Source organism: Macrobrachium nipponense, chromosome 15 (genome assembly GCF_015104395.2).
Source record: "Macrobrachium nipponense isolate FS-2020 chromosome 15, ASM1510439v2, whole genome shotgun sequence".
Classification (NCBI taxonomy): domain Eukaryota; kingdom Metazoa; phylum Arthropoda; class Malacostraca; order Decapoda; family Palaemonidae; genus Macrobrachium; species Macrobrachium nipponense.
Window position 1 is genome coordinate 25,908,086 of NC_087208.1, and position 22,230 is coordinate 25,930,315.

Here is a 22,230-nt window from a genome sequence, read left to right on the forward strand (position 1 = left end):
CTACTTAAAATAAAATGCACATAACTGCTTATTTTAAATGCCACTGCTTAATTTGATAGTTCAAACAAAAATATACCTTAAATTCTCACACTAAAACATTTAATATCATTTCAAAGAAAAATCTAAATTTGTGAAATTTCCCAGCAGACAGGCAAATGATGTTCCACAAAAATCTGCAACAAAATGAAATGCAGAAATGTGACACGTAAAAACAGGGGCCGCCCACTATATATACTACATATATATTATATACATATTTTCTTGGCAGTTCATTTTTTACAAGTTGATCTGTAGTATAGTACTGCAATTTTTTGCTATCAACAGTTTGTAGTTGAGTAAAAGCTTATTTCTTTAGGGCTTTTAACCAGAGTACACGTATATGGTTGTCCTTTTTATTAGGGTGTCAATGAAAATGCAGTCACTCTTCAATTAATCCAGTCCTGATCTGTCCTTTGGTCAAGGTTTCTTTTTGTTATTTAAAAATTTCCTCAGGGGTTCAGTACAAGCAATATGATGATGGGGTATTTCTTCTTCAGCATAGTAACAAACCTCATCCTTGTTTGAACTTGAAAGATTGTAACAGTGCGAATGGTGGAAAGAGCTTTCGAGGCAAGAAGACTAACTGAAAACTTTCAAGGTTGACACTGACTATGGCAAGAAAGAATACTTTCATTGCTGACAACAAGTTGTTTGACTGGCTAGTTTGTTTTTTTGTTATTGATGTTTCTCCCTACAAAATGCTTTTCCATTATTGCCTCTTTTCATTATTTCGAGCAGACTTTCTTGTCATCAAGAAGGTTAATTTCTGAATCCTCCTCCTAGAAATCAACATGTGTTTTTATATCAGATATTCCCCTTAATTGCATAAGTTATCCACATTTTTCCCACCCTGTCTGTCTTTAACTATTCTCACTCTCCTTGATTTCCTGAGTCTTTCTACAGATATTCATTCCATGACTAATGCTTTTCAAGTACAAGAGGCTCAACAGCCTAAAGCATCTTGGCAGGAACAAGAACAGAGCAGCAGTAGGAACACAGGACTTCTCAGCCATGGGGTAGGGAGTGAGGATGAGCAACTTGGAAGGAAGACGCTGAAAGGTTCAGTGGTGTTAAAGGTGGAGTAAACCTAAAACCCCTGTAAACCCTGGCATTAGCCTTCCTTCATTTCTTCCACTCCTAAGGACCAACCAGTACTCTCCTTGCAGGAATTCAGGACTACAAGACCTAACCATGCAGAATGAACAAATTTGTTGCACCAAAACAAAAGGACATAAAGCAACGCACACCCACACCCCACTTCCTTCATACTTTGTTTGGCACACTTTTTAGTTTTTATCCACTGCAGAACAAACACACCACAGAGAATAAAATAGCTTCAAGTCACACAGCACACACCCACATCCAATGCTAAGAATCTCTGGTTCATGCAAGTAGTAGAGGACTCTCCACCTCTACCACCTTACTATAACTGGTTCACTTAAGGTAGATTCTTGGGTGATCCCTATGCCTACGAGACGTTAGTTTGGCGGCCGCTGATTGGCTGGGAGCTGCCTACCTCCCGGTACCAGCCAATCAGCGGCCACCAAACAAACGTCTCGTAAGAATAAGGCTCATCCGAGAATCTACTTAAGTGAATCAGTTATAGCTTCAAGTTTCTAGCTCACATTGAGGGATACTCCATGTAAGGCAATCATCCTGTTTCCATAGGAACAAATTAGGCAGTAGTTTAAAATAAGTCCTGAAAATGGATGATTTAGAGAATACTCTAATTCCTTCTCCCACTGTTTGTAGTTCATAGAACCAGTTTGTCTCAGGGTTTAACTCTATATTCTTGAAACTATTTTTCTTCCTCCTCTACTGCTAGGTTTTAGTGGGTTTATCTACAGTAGTTATTATTCATACCAACAAATTTCACATGCTAATACTACCTGTATTTTACTTATAAAAAAAAAAAAAAAATCTTAATTTACGATAATGCTTTATTTGATAGGCTTACTGAACCCTGTTAACAACCAATAAGACCAGTTTTCACCCATCCATTTAAGTGATTCAAATGGAATGACCATACTTCTAAAGAAACAAAATATTAATTTCCTAAGTTGGCTCTTTCATTTGTGATAAACTCTTCAAACATTTTAAAATCAACAGCATGATTAAGTACATTTATACTGTAAGGATACCTGTATGCATTGATTAATATACAGGTAATGCAATATCAACATCCACTTTTTTTGTCCAATTTCCCTCTGTAGGGTTTGATGTGACATTATTTTCATCATCTACCTTCCATTTATTGTTTAAATTTCAATCTGGTCCTAATCCACTTCTATACATCATATGCAATTACTTTAAAATGATTACTCCTTGCCCCTTGTCATCACAGATTCAAACCATCTCCACCTATTTCCTAGCCTCTGAACACTACCCCTCCTGCTGTTACCTGCTTTGTAAAATGAATTTTATAGTACATTCACAAGCCACAAGCTTCATCCATTCTTAGTCATATCTTTTCAGAATATCTTCCAATTACTTACAAGTGCTGTTTCATCAGCTGAATTGTTTGTTTGTTTGTATGGTGTTTTTACGTTGCATGGCACCAGTGGTTATTCAGCAACGGGACCAACGGCTTTACGTGACTTCCGAACCACGTCGAGTGAACTTCTATCACCAGAAATATCAGCTGAATTGAAGGTCTGTGAAGTAGCCAGCAAAATCTGATTGCATAATCACCTGCAATAGTTATATAGCATTCTTTGTATGCAATTTAGTTTCCAAAATTATCTACGTAGTATATATCAATTCACAAGAAATACAGCCACTAAATTTAATATGTAAACCAAGTAGTTCAGGGATATAGCCTACACTGTTCAGTAGTTTTATGTACATAATATAACTAACACAGATAAGTCACATTTCTTAGTCTAATACGGCTTACTTAACTAAATGAATTACCAATTTATGTAACTGGCATCACACCAACTATGGTCACCAACACCACAAGTAACCGGATTAAGTATAATTCAAAATAAGTTTCATGGTCATATTGGGACATATAAAACCCAGAATATTTTTATGTTTATTATTAAAATTAAAAAAATACCTCCAGTTTAATAAAGTTTACATAAACCAGATTCATTTACTAGCATGGCAATTTTCCATTTTTATGAAAATTATGGTACACCTCTTAAGAATCAAAATACTAATACAAGTTATCACAGCTTGTCATTTAAATACTAAGTAATGTGCAGAAATTTTCCTTAATACTGTTTAAAAAATAAATAAAATAAAATGGTCTAACAAACTAATACCACTTAGTCTTATGACAGAATCTCTGCTGATCCTAAGCCTAAATTTTTCTTAAAATAAATATGTAGAGGAAAAGAAAAAGAAAAAGAAAAAATCACATCCAAGTAATGAAATAGTTTAACCTTTCACTGATTGACAAACTTTAACATACATAGTTGATTTTTAATGTACGTACAGTTAGAAGAATATAAAATTTGTTTCTCGACTAAAAAAGCACACTCAAAGTACACAGCATGTGCTACTTTCAGTATTCTATGATAAAATTCCCAATATTTTTATGCTCTTTTACTGCAATCTCTTCTGTTTGTAAGTGGTATTTGTATAAAGGCAAACTAGTGACCTCTAAAAAGAAACTTTTCATCCCTGATTTCACCATTATGTAATTTGCAAATTGAATACCATGTTGAAGATATTTTAACAAGTTTAAGAAATCAGGGATAATGCTTATTCAATACAACATTCTTGGCACATAATATTAGGTTTGTCTTCATATGACACTAGAAAATCCAGTTCATGTCTTTATAATCCATACAGGCTGGAAAACAGTAAGGCACCACTGAACCAAGTACACTTTGGAGTGAAGAATACTATACCAACATAAAAAATAATCATCATATAAAATTATTATGTGTTCAAGACAAGAGCAAATTAAAAAATAACTTTGCCTATTATGACTTTTTTCAAGAAAGCTTTTGTTCCGTAAGATCCCTTGTTCAGTTTTGTTCAATATAAAAAAAAAAAAAAAATTCAAATGTCAGTAATAAAGTACAGCATAAGTAAAACACTTCAGAGTACTATTGTACAATAATGATGATTTCATGCATAAAGTTCATTCACAGTAAGGTAGCAGCACCACAAGAATAGTGTGTGTGTGTGTGTGTGTGTGTGTGTGTGTGTGTGTGTGTGTGTGTGTGTGCGAGAAAGCACATTATAAAAATTTAGTTTTTATTTAAAAAAAAAAAGTCACAATCTGTGCTAAAAAAAAAAAAAAGAAAAAAAAAAACAAAAAAAAAAAGTAAGGTGAAGTGTGAATATTGGAAAGTGCGTAGGATTTTTGAGACCACAAGGAACTACAGAAAAATAAAAGGCAGACAAAGCAATGCAGCTGGGACCTATTTCTGTGCGTGCGAGAAAGCACATTATAAAAATTTTAGTAAAACAAGTCACATCTGTGCTAAAAAAAAAAAAAAGTAAGGTGAAGTTGTGAATATTGGAAAGTGCTGTAGGATTTTGAGACCACAAGGAACTACAGAAAAATAAAAGGCAGACAGCAATGCAGCTGGGACCTAAAGAACAATATAAAGACCCTGTAAATTACTACTGTCTGTGGTGTGCTGTCATGTCATGGCACCCTGTAGTCATCTCCATGAAGTACAACATAAAGTTAACAAAAAAATAAATTATGTCCTTTTCTCTGCCAAGTCACCGAATATTATCTTAAAAAAAAAAAAGTATATTATTTTTTCAAAATACATTACTTTTAATTATCACAACTTTGTTGAGCATGAAATTGGGCTAATTATAAGTAATGGATTTACTGTGAATAAATATAAGCCTTACAAAATAAATGAACACAATACAGTAAGGACCCTTAGAATAAATGCACATATACTGACCTCAAAATCATTCATTCAGTTAACAAAATGATTTGAAAAAACTTTGAAAATTTTGTTGACCTTGCCATCAAGGAACAAAATATATCCTGACTTATAATAAAAGATGAAGATGTAAAAATATATGATACCTTTACACATAACATTTCATTCTTTGACCATGGCAAAAATAAATATTTCATTCTTTTAACTTTGAAAAATATCACCTTTATCTGTTTGCAGTGACCAGGCTTCATTTGCACTCATTTAACATTGAAATTTTCTATGAAGGACTGAGCAGGCATCAAAAGATATTGTCAGTTATGTAATAAGTGGTACCCTGTTTTAGACTATTTCTACTTCTATGTAGCAAGCTCACAAATGTTACAGAAATAAATGGAATTTTCACAATCTATTTTTTTCTTAAGAAAATATTTACATTTTAAATTTCAAGCAAAGCCACCCATGAAGATGACTGCTTTGAAACATTTGCATTTTCAGGCCTTCTTTCTTTTCATATATATTTTCAAGGAAAATTGGTAATAGCTTAATGCAGAAAATGACAGGATAAGGAGTGTGAACATTTCTGAATTAAATCATTCATTTCTAGACACATACAGTCAATTACACTCTGTCTCTTCATACTTAACTCATACAATGAAAAACACTTCCCCAAGCATAGAACAGGGATTTGCCAAATTTTCCATGCAGGTTAAAAAGGAATAAACATTCATACCATGCAAAACACACTTGGATTACATCCAAATAAACTATACTGAGGATTAAAAATCTAATGCAATACATACACGCACTTGTACCTTTTATTTCTTAATGTCTTGGGTATATAAAAAACATTACATAATATTCCCTCCAAGACTTAAAACTGCTTAAAAATAATATATTCTACTGTACAGTAAGCACCGCAGTATTTTTTTTTATACTTTAAAACCTGTTCAATAGAGTAAATGGGATATAAAATCTATATAGACGACAACTATATACAAATGAGCCATATCTAAATATAATTTATCTATGCACATATGGACACTAATTACAAATTGCACTACATATATTTTTTTCTCTAAAATATACAAGAAAGAACATCATAATCTCCGCAGGTTTTTTTTGCACTTTTTGGAGAACATACCAGCACCATTCCTTGCCCTTGGCTTAAGTACTGAGCATTCCTGGGGTTTTCGATGAACGGGGAGAAAACATCTCATGCAATACTCATAAAGGCAATTCTTGCTGGAACACACAGCTCGCAAAACAGCCTTGTAGACTTTTGCAGGTGCCTTGCACTTCACACATTTCTGGAGTTCTTCTCCTTGTGGCAGCTTTTTTCCTTCCTAATAAAATGATAAAACATAAGCTAAATATGTCATGGAAAGTCAAATTAAAAACCATAATACAGTGCACCAAGATACTGAAATAAACACACAACTTTTTCTATGGTAAATCAGATAGAAGGTACAAACTACAAGGTAGCACAATGTAGATAGTGACTATTTCTGTTGACTGGGCAGTCAGGAAGTCAACACCAGGTCCCCTACTCTCTTTCACACCTCACCACTTTAATGGCAGCTTTAGGGCAAAGGCCTGTGCAGACATAAGTCAGTGTAACCTAATCCAACCACCAAACAGTAGTTAAGGTTCTTTACAACAACCCTGCAATTGTCTTGTGACTTACTACCCTTGTATTTTAATAATTTACTTCCATTTCTATCTATTTATTAATTTATGTATTTTTTTTAAAAACTGTCCTCTTTCAAATGAATACCATATTCTCTGGAAGCTTGAATTTCAAGCCATGGGCCCCTGTGGGATTGTTCCATATGAACGGGGTTCATGTTCTTAATATATGTAATAATAATACTTGTAATGTTTTGTTTAGCCCTTCCCATTTAGCTGCAAATTTCATTAGTGGTATCTAACCCAATTTTCACCTCTCATTTAGGAACAGGTATAAATATTTAAATCAAGATCTACAAGTCTTGGTGATTCAGTGGTCGAGTACCTCATAATAAAAACAGGAATAATTATTTTCATGGGTAGTTTTTCAAACCACCAAGAATGAATTTCAAAACTACCATTGATGGCGAGGAAAACTTAATCCTCAATGATGAGCAAAGGATCCAAGTTGGAAAAGGGAGAAATTTAACAGTATAATCCAAGGCAAATTAGTCAACTATATGTACAGTTTTGTAATAAAGACAAAAAAGAATGTTGAGGAGACAGAAAAAGAATAATCATAATTTCATTACAAAATTTACCATACATCACATTGAGCGACTAAAATATATAATGAAATGTTCCTGAAAAAATCCCAAATGCATATTCAGTACCTGGAATTAATTATGGGTAAGGCCTTTTTGAGCCACAGTCCCATATACATAATCACATGGATGCTTGTTCAAGCAGTAGGAATATTTAGGCTTACTTTGACCTTATTTGTAGGAATAAAACTTTCACTGTGATGTTAAGTTTTGCCAAATTCAGGAAGCTAATTCTCTCACATGGTTTCCATTCCCTGGGTGCTCCTCACTAATGCTTAGTATTGTTCCATCAATCTACATTGACTTGATTGATCTCCTGAATACAATTGTATGTTTCATCAGCAACATAATGTTTTATATTAAGTTTTTAATTTCTATGGTCAAACATCTGTCTTCTCTTTTGTGCACTTCCTGCATAAATTCTCACATGGCTTATACTGCAAAGACTTGGTTGCAAGTATGATGTTGCACAGACTCATCAGATGTCTGACCATAAAAATTGAAAACCTGGTATAATGTTAATAAAAAACATCGACTTTCTTATATTCAAGAGGTCAATGAAAAATTAATCTAGACTAATGATATGGGACTAAAAGTTTACTGAAGAGCGCCCAGGGATTGGGACCTATGAGGTCATTCAGTGCTGAAAATATGTTGAAACAATTGTTAGGAGAGTAGGAAAGTAGGATGGAAGAAATATGAGCCAAAGAAAAGTAAAAGGAATGAAAGGAGTTGCAGCTAGGGGCTATAAGGATGCTGCAAAGAACCTTAGGTAATGCCTACAGTGCGTGAGGTACAGTGATGACACTACCCTACTGCAGGGGGTAATGTTTTATTGCGGGATGATGACGATGAACTGTGAGAGAATCGTCCTTTTGAATTTGGCAACCTCATTTTTGTAATGAAAGTTTTATTCTTGTAATTACTATTAAAATAAACCTAAACATACCTATTACTTATCAAGCAACCATATGATTATGTACTAGTAAGTGGGACTCATGCATATAGCAAATAACTATTGAAAAGTTTTTGTAAATATACATCAACACAACACAGATTGGGTGCAACCAAGCCAACCTTGGAACAATAAAACTATCAGTAAGGAAGAGTTGAGGAATAAAGGTAGAAAACTATGTTTACAGATTGATGAACAAAAACTAATCAATGAAATTATAATACAAGAAAAAGTAGAACAGGAACTAACTTCAATAAATCTATCCGACAGAGGTGGAGATGGACAGCTAACTGTTGCAGGCGGTTTCTTTTCACAAGCTGGTTGGTTTTGAATTTCTCCCAGTTGTTTACGAGGAGACAACTTGACAAAGGACGTCCCAGCTCCTTCACCAAGTCTCTTTAGCTTGAGATTTTCCTGAAAGCAGAGGAATATATTATCAAGCACATAATTAGGACAAAAGTGTACCATACATTAGTTTTAAGTTAGAAGTGCGGCTCTGCAGGATATGAAACCCGTTCTAAATTTATCACTGCTAATGAAAAGAAAATAAAGACATCAATTAATGACTGTGGAATTATAAGCTTTCCTTATGAGGAGAACTGCTTTAGAATATCACCAGTTTCTCATAAATTACAATATTATGCGGGATGGTAGACTGTATAGGATATAGGAGCATAAAATGGGCAACAATCCATAGAGAGAGAGAGAGAGAGAGAGAGAGAGAGAGAGAGAGAGAGAGAGAGAGAGAGAGAGAGAGAGAGAGAGAGAGAGAGAGAGAGAGAGAGAGAGAGAGAGAGAACTATATCGTTTGTCTCAGAATTGGAACTAATGATTAAAAATGACTGGACTATTAACTCACAAAGGATTTTATAACAAGTAACACACCACATTGAAATGTACATTGATTTAAGTCTCTATGCATATACCTGAAAGAGAGAGAACTTCTGTGTGTGTGTACATGTGTTAATTCCTTGGTTATCTGGCAGTTAAAATCACAATTTTTAAAAATTGTCTTTTTCCTAATACTAATACAAACCCCAGGTCCTTTACAAAAAGAATACATTTGCTTATGGCGAAGTTAGAACACGGTCCTGTAGGCGCGGAGACCTGCCTGCCTGGATGTAAACATTCCACTTTGTCTTTTGGCCCATGTTTCAGATTGAGGGGTGGCATGAGGTGGGCATTAGTGTATAGGACCTCAGATTTGTAGTTAGAAAAAATTCAATTTACTTTCAAATTTTTTTTATTTATTTCTACATGATATGCAAACCCTCCTGGTCAAAAGAGCAAGGAGTGCCCCGCCTCTGACAATTTGATAGGAGTATAAGAACTGCAGGAACAAGAGTCGGACTTGTGGGCCTTTTTGAACAAGTGAGGAATCGTAACTCACAAAAAAGGCTAGAAAGACTATTAAGAGTTGGAGGCATTAAGGCAAAGACCCAAGAAGAGTTTGCCTATTGCCATTCTCTCCTTCCTCACCTCAATGTGCAGACTTACTGCATCAGATGCCAGTCCAGGAAGTGGAGGTTCGAGTCATATTCTCAACCCGAAGGAGGAGACGTAGAAGAACAAGGAAGGACGAAGAGGAGAGGCAAGTCACTGTCAAATCCTTCTCATCTCTAGAACTGTACACCTTGGGCGAGGAGGAGTCAGGAAAGAAAACACTGCTTGTTGAGCATCCAACACAGGTCCAAGGAAAAAGGTTCCAAGACTCGTGGGCAAAGACCCGAAGGAAGAAAGACATAAGTGTGGTCCTGAAGATACCACTTCTATCTTCCAGTCTGACATATTCTTCGGGATATGAGGAAAAGACTAAGCCAATTGTACTGTGCCCGCTCGGGGAAACCTCCTACTGATCTTGCAAAACCAGGAGAAAGAAGAGTCCTTAGACACTTCTCCCTTGGTGAGTCAGTACCGGAGAAAGGTTATCAACTTCCATGTCAAGGACGTCAAGTCTTCCAAAGGTACAGCAACATGATAATAGGACAAAGCAATGATTGATCTGGATCATCAATTACAAAGTCCAAGGCGTAGGGGTTCATGAAGGTCTTGAGTCCTTCATGAACCCCTTCAGGATTGAGTCCTTCAAAACTCAATCCTGTCCAAATAATTCAGAGTTCATTACAACTGCCGAGATGCAAATTGGTTGAATCTTGACTGAGAAACAATACTACTTAGGTGAAAGACTAGGGCAAATGTGGCCCTACGTCTTCACAAATGAATTGGAGAGAAGTAACTCTCGCAATTCTGACCAGAGAAAAGTCCCGTCAATGACACCAACCAGTGATGACGGCTCCAATTCCTGGAATGTCACTGAGGACTGAAAGAGTTATCCGGTTATTTCCACTGCTGCTTGGCAAGATAGCCTATGCTTGCAAGCTGGATAGTCTTTCAGCTGTGAAGACACAGGGATTGTACTGCCTGAGGAACTGCTTGTGTCACTGGCGCCAAAGGTTGGGTCAAGGAGAAACTCCTCTCTTTTTCAATTTGGGGTGAACAATGTCTGTTGAACACTTTATAAATTAGAAAAATGTAGAGAAGACAAAAACTGTCAAGTTTGTCTGAAAAAGTCATTCTGAGGCATCACAGTGGCCAATGGGTAAGGTGTGATGTAGCAGAAGACCTACAGACTTCTGTTGTACCGAGCAGTAAACAAAATATGATAAGGAGTCTACTGAGACATCTCTCTTTGACGATTCTTGCAAGGGTGTGTGCGGAGCACAAGACAGGAACCATAAACAAGATTCAAATGCCACCCAGAGACCTAAGTCTCTGAGATGGCTAGACAGAGAGGTTCCTCATGAGTAGTTAACCCTCGACTGAGGAGAAACAATACATAATAAGACGAACAATCTCCACATGGGAAATTGACTCCGCAGGCTGAGTTGCTTGCTGGTACATTTCATCTTGAAATGTGTTTGGTTGATAGAGCTATTGAGTGCACAACAGTTACCCTCAGGCACCTGCATGTTAACCACAACAGGAGGGAAATGTTGCTTAACAATACCATTGGGTACCTCAAAATCAAATCCCAAAATTCATGGGAGGGCCGAAAGGCTGCCTTGAGTTTCAGGATATTGATGAGGAGGTATTTATCATCTCGGTGCATCTGATAACAAACGCATGTTGCGAGGAGAATATAAAAGTATGTACATATATTCAAAGGCTCCTATTGATCGAGCACCAGGCTTAATTCCTTCTTCATCATTTAAGAGAGGAAAAGGATTAAGGACTGGAAGCAAACCTCCTTCATTCTCTAATGAAAAAAGAAAGGGCGAAGATGTCCCGAAGGGAGGCTTCCATGGCGTCAACAGGATACCAAAACCGACTAGCTCTTAGCTGAACTAACTGTTCCCGAAACGAGAACACAGGAGAGGCGGAAGTTCTATGGAAGATGGCCAAGATCCAGAATGAGGCAGGTACGAAAACCCTTGAGTTTTCCCGAGGTGTGAAACACACATTTCCTCTCCTTGAAGGGAAATTTGACAGGAACCAATGAAACGTTCCTCGACTACTCAAGTGTATGACAAGACAATATGATGATCGATCTCGAGATACTAACTTTTTTAGCCAAATTCTGAAAAATAGACAAACTCTTCGGAAATCTCTCTGTCCGCCTTGTACCTCTCGGAACAACAGAGGGGGGTCAAAAGAACAGGTCAGCAGGTTATGTACTAATGCAACTATGACCGGTACTCATCTGCTAAATCTATCACCTTCCTCCAATATGCACTAGTCTCCCAGGAGGCCGAAGCCCTTCAAGAAGCAAGTTCAAAGAGGGACTGTTTCTTCTATCCTGTGTGCTCAGAACCCTAAGGTCCAAGACACAGGGATGGAACCTGACCGAGCACTTAAAAAGTGCTGGTTGGCAGTGTCGAAACACACCTAAGTGTCTGCACTTCTCTCATTGCATTCCTAAACTGGACTGGAAAGTGAACTCCCCCGTACTGGTTGAGAAATGCACAAGATTTCATAAAACCCCAGGCAGACAATATAACACAAGCTGAGCACTTATTCTAAAAATCCAGAATGCTCTGTGAGCTCTTGAAGTTCCAAGGAATTAGAATGCTCAAAGAGCACTAGAAATTTGAAGGAATTCAAGTGCTCAGCGAGACTCCTGAATGTCGTAAGAACAATCATTGGGAGTGTCTTCTCTCGCCTGAGTGCTAGCAATGCTAAAGAATTAGAGCACCATGCACTAGAAATTCTAATGAACTCCAAGCGCTCGGCAAGACTCCCAAATCTTGTAAGGGCAATCAACAGGAGTGATGTTCCCTAGCCTTTTAAGTATTCGTGATTCCAAATAATCCAAGCTCTTGTGAAGACTCCCGAATTTCGTAAAAACGATCATCAGGAGTGATCCTCTCTCAACTTCCGAAGAAAGAGGAGGAACAGGCATAGAACCAGTCTTAGATGCAGGCATTGAAGAACTGGATTGAGAGTGCAACTTCCATAGATTGCGCACTCGAGGCTCCCAAAAACATGAGAATGCAAATTGGATTCCATCCCAAGGGCAGGAAGAGCCACAGAGAATCACAGCCTCCTCAGAGAGGCACTCTCTTAAAAGTTCCATAACTTTCAAAGGGAACCTCCTCCATGCTTCTCCAGGAATTTGAATCCTCAGAATCAAGACACCAGGTGGGAACCTGCCGAGCACTCAGCAAGTGCTAGGTAGTGCTGGCAGGAAGAGACAAAACATGTGAATGTTTCACCCTTTCTCTCGCACTGTGCCTGAACTGGGACGGTGAGAGGTCTCTAAGTCAGCCGTGACTGGTCGTCAGAGCAACAGTAGCAATCTACACACACAGAGGCAGTGCCACAGCATAGTAGTGTCACAGGTACACTCCCAAAGGTTAGGATAACTAACACAGATATTCAACCATCTACTGCCGAGTCCTGCAACTACAAACTGTCAAACTGAAGAAAAAAAAAATATTATTAATAAAATGAGACCCCTCTCATTCTGAAGGGCACTGCCCTCTGACATGAGAAGAGACCCCTGAGAATAAGTCAGTCAATCGCCAACATTCCCCCTCCTCCTCTTCCTTGCCCAACAAGTGAGTAAAGAAAGCGATGGAGATTTACATCTACTTGGAGAAAACACCATAAGGAAAGAATACCGGGAGAGAAAAACTAAGGGCAAATGCTCTGAATTTTCCTCCCGGCAAACTTCCAACAGGTGCAAGTGGCAAGAGGCACATCTAAAAAATAATAAATAAATTTCCGCGCCCTTATAATCAAAGGGGCTGTGAATGTGATAAGGGTTAATTGGCCACCGACCCAAAGATACGTACACATGCTGGGGGAAGGCGGCCTGCAAGGCTATCACAAAACATGGGTTTGTATTAATAAATATAAAATACAATATATTAAAAATATAAAAACAATAAAAGATAAGACCCCACCAGTAAGAGCTCATAAAAACATGTCTACATCACACGACAGCCGAAAGCAAAGCGGAATGCTTACATCAAGGCAAGCGGGTCTCCCTACCTACCAAATACGTAGTAGTTAGTGCCTAACAACCTTGTTCAAGTTTTAATGGCCGTGTTCCAGCTTTGCTGTAAGCATATAGCCTACTGTAAAGGACCAAGGGTTTGTATATTGTGTAGGAACAATATCATGTTAATAAAATGATCAAATTTACAGGTTTAGAGTAAAGGAATTGAAGATCAATAAAGTTGATAAAGTTAGGGTGAATGCAGGTAAGGAATCCATGTACAAGTGAAATATCAATTTCTTGTATAAACGACACAGTATTCATAAAGATCTGAACTGAACGAATTAATATTAAAAATGTGAGTTTGAAAAATTGGTAAAATGTTGTATATTTGATGAAATTTTAATAACATTCAATGATCATTCCACTTCATAAATATAAAATAAAATTTAGTCTGGTAATCTAAACTCCTAAATGAAAAAACTGCATAAAAACAAAATCAAAACTAACATGAGAAAATCTGTTCAGACAATACTGTACAAGTTATATAGATATTCTGTAATACAAAACAACCTTAAAGATGCAAAGTACCACACCCTAGAAACATTGACACTTTCAAGTGATGAAACATCTTATAAAACTGGAAAATACTAAATACTACAAATTTTACAAATAGAAAAAGTCCTACCTTTCCAATGCGTTCACATTCCTTTCTTCTTTTTGTAATAATGATACTCAGTTCCTTGTGACCAAGAATAAAATTCCTCAGTTGACGATTGACATGGCTAACATTAATGAGATCTTGGGGACAGAGGTGTTTTAGCACTTCATACAGAAGATAATCAGCTTCTCTGAGAATCCTTAACAATATATTCACAGGTTTCTTTGCTCGCAATATTGGCTTCAACAGAGGCATTTCTGTGACACTAGCCTTAGAACTAAATTTTGTTCTTTGGGACTTAAGTGACTGCTGACCCTTAACAGCATTCAGTGAACTGTCGCTCATCTTTGTAGAGGTTATCTCAACTTCACTCTCAGCTGTGGAGGTTCCACTCACTAATGAGTCCATAGATAAACATGATTTTTTTATGGCATCTAAACAGGGTGAGGGAAATGATATGCTTTGGTTCTTCCTGATGCTACTCTCACAGGGGGTACTTGCCAATCTGTAAATAAATTAAGTGAAAGTTATAAAACTTACCTCAGCCACAATAACTGTACAAACAATGAGCACTTAACTGCACTGTAAGATTACTAGACAAATGACAAATCAGCTTATAATTACAAAAGCAAAATGCCTTGATGTTAATGTTTTAGCTCATTGCTGAGGCACTTACTTTCAGGTAAAGCAGTAAAATACTGCAATTTATTACAATTCTTCTCACCCTAAACTCTTAACTGCACTGGTTAACTAGGGCTGACTCATACAGATAAACAATTCAGTCCATAAAAGTTAAGTATATCTTAGTTTTACCAGACCACTGAGCTGATTAACAGCTCTCCTAGGGCTGGCCCGAAGGATTAGACATTTTTACGTGGCTAGGAACCAATTGGGATCCGAACCACACTATATCGAGAAATTAATTTCTATCACCAGAAATCAATTTATATGATTCCGCATTGGCAGAGCCGGGAATCGAACTTCGGACCACCGGATTGGCAGTCGAGTGCGAAAACCACTCGTCCAGCAAGGAACTAATTCAGTCCATAAACAGTTAATAATCACTAGCTTTTACACTGTCAGCTTTTCATAATGGTATATCCCTTCCTTGCAACAAAATATCACCAAATACAATGGGTCTAGATAAACTGGACCCAGCCATTGACAACACAGAAGGCATCAGGGGAATATGATGACAAAATTCAACAAACAATAAATCATTGCAGTTCTTGCAACTTTATGAAGTTTCACATATTCCAGCAAAAAAAGAGCATAATTTTGAATACAGTACATTTATCTTGAACTTTTCTGTTCTTTTCCCCATCCCTTTGAAAGTGAATACCATTCATACACTGGTTCAAGGTCTTCTCTAAGTCCATTGGGATATTTCTCAAGACCTGTTCATATATTGACACATCTATGTCATGCAAGCCTCTTTCACAAAACTTACCAAAGTGATTGTATTCTAGAATGGTTGGAAAGATATTCAGCTGATTATCAATTTAGTTACACAAGATTTTTTCTGGCACTGGGCATGCTAAGTTTTCTACTCAACATCAGGAAGACCAGACATCCTTCAACATACTCAGTTATGCTAAATTACTAGGAACAAAGACAAAGAATACACTATTGAAAAACAAACCCATAAAAACAAATTTTTCCTCATTTGTTGACCACTAACACCAACTTAACAGATTTTGCCATGAAACTTTTTGACAATGGAATCACAGCTGTAATTAATGTTATAGTAAGTGCTTCAAGATTTGAAGAGTAATTTTCACACAATGTCTATACGCCTAGTAACATTCACATAATCAACATGGTATCAAATGAAATTTTTAAAAAATTAGGCTAAAGGCCAAACATTGAGGCCTAGAGATCATTCAGTACTGAAAAGAAAATTGAGAGTAAAAAGGTTTTAAAGGTGTAACAGGAGGAAAACCTCGAAGTTTCACTATGAAAAAACTGTTAAGAGGGTGGAAAGCAAGATGGAAGAGAATATGAACAGTGATATAGGGGTTGCAGCAAGAGTCCAAAGGTATGCTGCAAAGAACCTTAAGTAAAGCCTACAGTGTACTGGCAAAACTAAAGCCCTTACAAGGATGATCAGCAAGGAAATTCAATAACAAAAGAATTCATATTCTGTTAAGTATCACTAAGTCTTTAAATGCTTGGCATTACAAGACTCTGTCACAATATATCTAGAACCACCATTTTATAAAATTAATCTAAATGATTAAAAAATGACAAATTTTAAATGAATTTGTATTTTCCTTAACTAACAAACCCGAGGTCTTAACATTAAGATAACACTAGCGCCAAGTTGGAAAACTGGTAGAATTAATAAAAAACTTGTGTGATCCAGGGACTATTGGCATCTGCACCAGGTAACGGGGCATTGTAGTTCCCAGAATGCCCTGGGCGTCCCGTGACCTATCAGTTACTCTTCCTACCCAGTTTAGACTGTTAGAGGGGTGGTTCGAGGTGGGCATTTATATGTTAAGACCTCAGGTTTGTTAGTTATAAAAAATACAAATTGATTAAAAAATTGTCACTTGTTCATATACGAAACAAACCTTGGGTCTTAACATTAGGATAGACTTACTCATTGGTGGGAGGTAAGTCTCTGTAACTGACTGGGAGTTTGCCACCTTTATCCACTTCTGAATAGACCTATTCTAAGACAATAGACTATAACCTCAGAACCAAAGATATAGGAGAATATGATATTGTTATGATACAATAAAGTTTTATACATACTTACCTGGCAGATATATACTTAGCTTAGCTTTAGACTCCGTCGTCCCGACAGAAATTCAAATTTCGCGGCACACGCTACAGGTAGGTCAGGTGATCTACCGCCCTGCCGCTGGGTGGCAGGAATAGGAACCATTCCCGTTTTCTAATCAGATTTTCTCTCTTCCACCTGTCTCTTGCAGGGAGGCTGGGTGGGCCATTTATCGTATATATCTGCCAGGTAAGTATGCATAAAACTTTATTGTATCATAATATCATTTTTATACATTCAACTTCCCTGTCAGATATATACTTAGCTGATTGGCACCAATTGGTGGTGGGTAAGAGACAGCTATTTACTGAATAGACAGGTAAACAACATACGTTGTAGGTAATAAATAAAACCTTGGTTCCTACTTGTTTAGGCGAAGACTTCATGGGCTACTGCCTAGGAGTCTGCTTCGCCTCAAGAGCCTCAGCGAGGATGTGACCTATGGCTAAGAGTTCTTGTGGGTCTGTCGATGGGGTCTTATCCACTTACCCGACAGATCCTGATGGCATTTGTCAATGGGGTCATATCCACTTACATGACAACACACCTTGCCTAGTGGCATAATTAAGGAGCACAACACCGATCCCGATCACCTGATCCTAACACGAGGGTTAGTACTTAAATTGAAAAGAGTTATCCCCAAACTCCTTTCAAACAACCCTAAAAACTCTATGTTAAATAAAATTTAACTCACTAGTTAAGGATCAGTATCGGCTCCCTATCCCAGTAACGTATCCGCAGACACGTATAAACCAAGAGAGAAGGATCTCTCACAGGTTATCTTGACATCCTTCGGTAATGGGAAGTCAACACAGAGTTGCATCTCCCGTATGTGACAGCTAACATGTCCTTTATTGACATATTGTTATGGAAAGAACAAGAATTTGCAAAAGCTCGCACTTCATGCGCTTTTAATTCTCAGCTGTTTGAAGGAATCATCAAGGCACTTATCAAGTGCTTTTAGAGATCACAAATGTCTCAAAGAAGGCCAGGGAGTTCTTTGATATGGATCTCTTCTGGATGAAGCCTGGCGCCTGGCCAGTGCTTCACGCCTGGCTGGCGCCTCGCGCCTGGTTGGAGCATCACTCTTGGCTGGCGCCTGGCTCCTGGCACTTCTGGCGCCTGGTGCCCGGCTGGCGCTTCTGGCGCCTCGCGCCTAGCTGGCGATGTTCACATCGGACACTCTCACCTGTCCGATCTGTTCTCCTCTGGCACATTTGCGCCAGGTTGGAGGCCCGCTCCTTCTCCGCATCAGACAGTAAACGCGTTCATCCGAGCTGTCTGCCTCTGGCATTTTTCGCCTGTTTGGCACTTGGCGCCTGGCTGGCGCTTCGTTGCCCAAGGATCCTGAACAAACCACAATAGTTTGTCAGGAGACTGGAGAAGGGTGGAAGGAACTCTTCTACCTGGAGCCTCTGGCCTAGGACGAGGGGAGGCGCTTGTAGCCAGTTACATCCAGTAGATGATAGGATATCTTAACAGGACGAGAGAGAAGAGTCTTCCTCCGAGGAGGATCCTTCATGAGTACTTCCGTTGCTAACGAGATCTATTCCTGCATGTTGAGGAGGTTTCTCGTTGCAGAATCTTCCCTCTCCTTGCCCGAAGGAGGGGAAGGAGCCTGGAAGTCGAAGAAGACTCCGAGCCGAAAGTGGGCGAACCCAGGGCTTTCTTGGCTCTTATCGTGTCCCTCTGAGTACCTTATGGGAAGCGCTTTGAGCCCTCATCGCACCCCAAAGACTGTAGGCAAACGTTAAGCCATTTCTTCTGCTGAAGATAAAACTTACGTACCCTGCCTGGGCAAAGAGACCCTTCTATCTCTTCCCGTATCAATTGGGATAGTCCCTTGACTTCAAAGCTCTGAGCCAGGATTAGAAGGGTTTTAGTTCTTTGCCAGACATACTATGCTGGCAAGAACCAATCGCCGAGTCTCCATTGAATCCGATGCGCGATTCCAATACATAAAAATTCACTTGTCCTCTTGGTAGTTGGTAGGGCCAAGAGAAAAAATGAATTTCCTCATAAAATTTCTAAAAGAAGCTTGACGAGGAGAGGTTCCAACTTGTCGGAACACGGAATCTGCGGGCCACGAAAAGATCCCAACTCGAAGTACATGATGTCCTACTCTTGGTCGTATTGAGGTATCGTATAAGATCCCGAAGATCTTAGTCCTCTGCTATCTCTAAGTCCCTTTGTAGAGACAGAGTATAGCCTGCTACTGTATTCTTTGATAGCAGATATATACAAAGGTGATTCTTCTCTCAAAAAGGGAAGAAAACCGCCATGTGGGTTACAGAGTTATCGGAAGAGGATAGTTTCCTCATTCAACCCAGCACGATCTGCAGCACTTCTTTGTCTTGGCCATGACACTTGTCATTCACCTTGAAAAATCCTCTCATTCATGTCAACTTCTCTTGAAAAATCCTCTCATTCATGTCAACTTCTCGTCAGTCTGCACGCAGACAGACTCAGAGTGGAGAGGTTCTTGAGGTCCCTTTCTAAGTGAGGCTGATAGAGTAGACCGACTCTCTTGGGAAAGCCTTTAGAAAGTGCTGTAAGAAGGACGTGACCTCTGTGAATCCAGCCTCTCGAAAGCCAAAATGGGGCAAAAAGCATCATCCTCTCTTCCTCTGACGCCAGTAATTATCTTAATACATCTGTTAAGAATTTATATATAGGGGAAAAAAGACTAATGTTTATTCCCCTTTCAAACTAAAGGATGGCGTACACTGCTACCGCTCTTGGATCGAGAATAAGGAAGCAGTCTAGAGGAAGCCTCTTCGTCTTCAACATTGCGAAGAGATCTATGAAGAAGACGTCTCGCAGGTTTCCACAACTCTCTTTCCAACAAAGATTAGACAGACGTCAATAGTTATTACCGTCGATCGAGAAGGTTCTCACAGACGTGCAACATCGTGCAGCGAACCTTTTAAGGATCGTTACGTTCCATGTCTGTGTTCCAAACAGGTTCTCTCTTGTTAACTCGAACAGGGGCGAAAAAAGAGATTCTCGATGCTCCTTGAGATATGAGAGCTGTGGAATTGGCCTATTTGATTTAAAAAATTATTTCGTCCCTCCCTGGGATCGAACCCCCGTCCAGTTAGACGGGGAACAAAATCAGGAACGAACCGTGACGTTACCGAGCCTGCTGTCAGAGAGGCTACTGAACCCTTCAGTTAAAACTCGCTATATCAAGAAATTATCAAGTCACCTAAATTGCTTGCAATTCTTTTAGACTATGTGCCAGAACATCTACCTCTGTCATGGTACCCGGCACCCTCTCATAAGTTATTTCCGTTTCTTAGTAGGAAAAACTTTATAGGCGTAATATAGTCCATTCAGGGAAACAAACTTCTGCCACGAAGAAAATGGTTCCCATCAGACTCATCCATCTTCTCACTGAGCATGCTCCGTTCTCTAATAAGGCTATGCTTTCGTAAGGATGAGAGCATTATATAATATAGTGCTCTGCCGCATTAGAATTGTCCATAATTCTGTTACATTGCGGTAAACAGCATTGAAAGGTTGCAAGAGATCTTTCTATTGAAAGCTTCTTAGCAAAATGCAGACAATGTTATCCATAATTGCCTACAAATCCCCTCAATTCGAGGCTATGTCCGTGATTGTAGGGGAGAGATATGGTTAGCCAGTCAATCCCATAGGGGAGAGAGATGTAACCGACCGCTCATGACCGAGAACTAGATGGTACTGTGTTGGTCTACAGTGACAGCAATCTACGTTCACTGTCTCGCCGTATTCTTCCTGAGTTGCCAGCTACTCCATTCAATGAAGGAATATGATAAAATTATTATCGAGCCTAAGGAAGTTCTCAATAATGCATATTTAAGCGAAACAACCTTCGTTAAATATAGAAGCTGAATCGGTGTTGTCGTAACAATCCCTTTAAGCGTAGTCCTTACCTAGGAAACTCCTGGAAGGATACAGGGAATTCAGTTGCCAACCATAGGTAACTACAGTATGCGCATATGACTTGACCATACAGTAGTCTTATACACCAAATTCTCTACTACATTCTTTCCTCGCCGAGGCAGAGAGAGAATGGAAAATTTACTATCTTCGTTCTTTTCGTCAATAGAACGAATTAGTATTAGCCGAAGGAGATCCCAAGTGAGAACCGAGGATCGAAGAGAATCTCTCAAGCTTCCTATTCTCTTGGACATAAGACTTAAAGGACGTAGTCTACGCGTCTATTACCTGGAAGAGCCTCTAATCAATGAATGAGAGCTCCTCCAAATCTTTCCAAGAGAGCTTATATGCTTACGCGATAAGATGTATTGAGATCTTTGTCAATGAGAACTAACCCATTAAGATACAAAGAGTATACATTTTTTGTCAATTATGTGTTATGCACTTACTTGACAATACGTTTAATATCTCCCTAAGGAAGGAAGTTAATCCAGGAACTCGTTAAGTCTTCGTGATTTCCACAGAAATCGCGGAAGGGACAGGATTCCTGTTCAGATCTTGAGCTTACGGAAGGAAGGTTGATGTTCCCTTTCCGCAGTCATTCCCAAACGCCAAATAGATGAGATTCTTATTAAGAAAACTCCCGTAGCTCTTGCCTCGTCATAATGAGGGAAGAGTATGAATGAAGGAGAGAGTCCACGCTGAGAGGAACTGCCTGTTACAGCAGTCCTCTGAATATTGGAGAAGGGCTTCTCTCAGTATCAGAATCATCCTGACAAAAGTGACGGCCACCTGTGCGACATCTTGCGCCTTTGCCAGGAGAAGGCTGATCCTGCTAAAAACTAATAAGAGGAGCCTCGTGGCTGACCTCTCTCTCATAAGGCGATTCGGGATATCCTGGCGCCTCGCGCCTGGTTGGTGCCTTCTCGCCAAATAGGCTCTTCTAGATCTGAAGAAGATCACTCATCTTGAGGAGCTTGTTGTCTGCTTGAAAGCGGAACACTCCCAGGTGGAGGAGGAAGATCGGATACACCTTCACGCTTCTTGGAAGATTGCAGATCAGCAGAAAGGAACTCTGGCGCCTCGCGCCTGGTTGCAGGAACGCGGCTCGCGCCTGGCTGGAGCCTCACGCCGGTTGGCTCCTGGCTGGTGCCTCGTGCCTGGCTGGAACCTCGCTCCTGGCTGGCGCTCAGGGTTCTCTTAGATTCTTTCAAAGTGGGAGTTTTCCAACTTTCCAGAGAACGCGATAGATCGTCCGAACTCCAAACATGTCCATTCTTTGTCTTTT

The 22,230-nt window shown here is 38.9% G+C and overlaps 1 protein-coding gene across 1 annotated transcript in view; it reads right to left on the reverse strand.

The window, feature by feature from the left end:
* Window positions 1–4,488: 4,488 nt before the first annotated feature.
* LOC135227049 (F-box only protein 5-like) overlaps window positions 4,489–22,230 on the reverse strand; it is a 36,722-nt gene continuing 18,980 nt past the window's right edge. Inside the window, exons 3-5 of the mRNA XM_064266855.1 lie at window positions 14,258–14,735; window positions 8,379–8,543; window positions 4,489–6,247 (exon numbers count right to left, since the gene is read on the reverse strand). Of these exons, the coding sequence (XP_064122925.1) occupies window positions 6,002–6,247; window positions 8,379–8,543; window positions 14,258–14,735 (889 nt within the window). The 3' untranslated portion in view covers window positions 4,489–6,001. The remainder of the gene's footprint in view (window positions 6,248–8,378; window positions 8,544–14,257; window positions 14,736–22,230) is intronic.